The sequence below is a fragment of the Neomonachus schauinslandi genome, chromosome 9 (assembly GCF_002201575.2).
Source record: "Neomonachus schauinslandi chromosome 9, ASM220157v2, whole genome shotgun sequence".
NCBI lineage: Eukaryota > Metazoa > Chordata > Mammalia > Carnivora > Phocidae > Neomonachus > Neomonachus schauinslandi.
Genome location: NC_058411.1, coordinates 41,721,916 through 41,724,107, shown reverse-complemented (window position 1 = coordinate 41,724,107; position 2,192 = coordinate 41,721,916). Strand labels below are relative to the sequence as shown.

The window sequence follows — 2,192 nt, the reverse complement described above, 5'->3', positions numbered from 1 at the left end:
TCACTGTATAGATTCAGATATGCTATGGGACAAATCACATCCAACAAAAAGTCATAACTGCATAGAGAAAAAACCTTATATAGCAGAACATATGCCTATCTACTTGATTTCCTTCTAAGGATTTTACTTTCTTTGTGCACTTTTCTGTCTTTGACCAACTATGTTATCATTTGAGTTTTATTTTTTATTTTTATTTTTTAAGATTTTATTTATTTATTTGACAGAGAGAGATACAGCAAGAGAGGAAACACAAGCGGGGGCAGTGGGAGGGGGAGAAGCAGGCTCCCAAGGAGCAGGGAGCCCGATGCGGGGCTCGATCCCAGGACCCTGGGATCATGACCTGAGCCGAAGGCAGATGCTTAACGACTGAGCCACCCAGGCGCCCCAATCATTTGAGTTTTAATTAGTACTCATAAACTCTCTCTATATATATATATAATACATATATATAAAATGAATTTATAGGATTTTAGCCACTTTTCATGAACTCTCAGCTGTTAGCTCCGTGAATTCAATTACCAAAAATTTATTTTAGATGTCTTAGTCTCAAAGCTATTTACGAACTAATTGTTCTTGCAGCTACACTCATTAAGAAATAGCTGCATAGCTCTTTTCCTCCCCGGCTGCTTGAAGCTAGGCCGCCATCATGAACGACACAGTAACTATCCGGACCAGGAAGTTCATGACTAACCGACTACTTCAGCGGAAACAGATGGTCATTGATGTTCTTCACCCCGGAAAGGCAACAGTACCTAAGACAGAAATTCGGGAAAAACTAGCCAAAATGTACAAGACCACACCAGATGTCATATTTGTGTTTGGATTCAGAACCCATTTTGGTGGTGGCAAGACAACCGGCTTTGGCATGATATGTGATTCCTTGGATTATGCAAAGAAAAATGAACCCAAACACAGACTTGCAAGACATGGCCTGTATGAGAAGAAAAAGACATCAAGAAAACAGCGAAAGGAACGCAAGAACAGAATGAAGAAAGTCAGGGGGACTGCAAAAGCCAATGTTGGTGCTGGCAAAAAGTGAGCTGGAGATTGGACAACAGAAGGAGTAAAGATGCTACAGTGGCTTTATCTGGTTGTGCAGATTTTTCATGAGAGGATCAATAAACTAAGAATGTTAACGTGAAAAAAAAAAAAAAAAAAGAAATAGCTTCATAAAAGCAGTCTAACCAGGTGAAGGTCCATGTGGTTATGTAACAGATGGATCAAGCTATTCTAAGTTTAAAATTTTTTCTTTTTAAGGCTTTAGATCACACAGGAGGCCTCACAGAAAGACCAAAAATCGACATACCTTTACATGTTCACGGTTAACTTGCTTCAACACGTATTCACTTGGGCTAGGTCCTGGGGTTCAAAGATGAATACCGCATGGTTCCTCTTCAAGGAGCTAACGATCTGAGAAGAAATTGGTAAATAAGACAGCCAACTGTGATAACTCTAAAATTATCACTATGAATGAAAGGCTCTGAGCAAATTATCAATTCTCTTGGAGAATGTGTGGAAAGGTCATAGATTCACTTTGTTGGCTGCTTCCAAATATTCAGTTTTTCCTTTGGGTGGGATTGTAAGGGATTGTTCCCCGCTTTGGTGCTAGGGATGAGCCTTCACAAGTATAACCCACTCCAAGAGCCCTTTCAGGTGATTAGGTCAAAAATGGACTCTTATTTTCATTGGCTATAGGGACCTGTTCAAGGAACCTAAACTGATCCTCTCAGAAGGAAACCTAGGACTTTTGTTTGAAAATTCCACCTTTCCTTCCATTTTCTTTCTATCTTGAGTCTCCTTTGTTCTTCCCTTCTTCTCTCAGACCTCTTGGTTTTGAAGGCCCTGTGGCTCCATTTGGTCTTCTCTTCTCTACCTACTTTGGCCTCCTTGGTGATTCATCCAGTTGTATGGCTTTAAATATTACCTGTATGCCAACAATTCTGAAATGTATCTTGCTAGTCTAGACTTCTCTCTCAAATGTAGACTCAGATCCCTCTGCCTGCTCAACATCTTCACCTGGGTGTCCGACAGACTTCTAAAATTCCACACGTCCAAAACCTAAGCCTGGATCCTCCTCCCCAAACCTGCCTAGGCCAAAAATCTTAAAGACATTCTTGACTCTTCCATCGTCGCTCACATCCTATCTGTCAGGAAATCCTGTTAGCCCTACATTCAGACTCTTTCCAGAATCC

At 40.7% G+C, this 2,192-nt stretch overlaps 1 protein-coding gene across 1 annotated transcript; it reads left to right on the top strand.

Moving 5' to 3' along the window:
* Positions 1-622: 622 nt before the first annotated feature.
* On the top strand, positions 623-1,136 carry LOC110590667 (40S ribosomal protein S24-like). The gene has a single exon (XM_044918142.1). The coding sequence runs from the start codon at positions 647-649 to the stop codon at positions 1,037-1,039; it is 393 nt and encodes a 130-aa protein (XP_044774077.1). The 5' UTR covers positions 623-646; the 3' UTR covers positions 1,040-1,136.
* Positions 1,137-2,192: the final 1,056 nt, after the last annotated feature.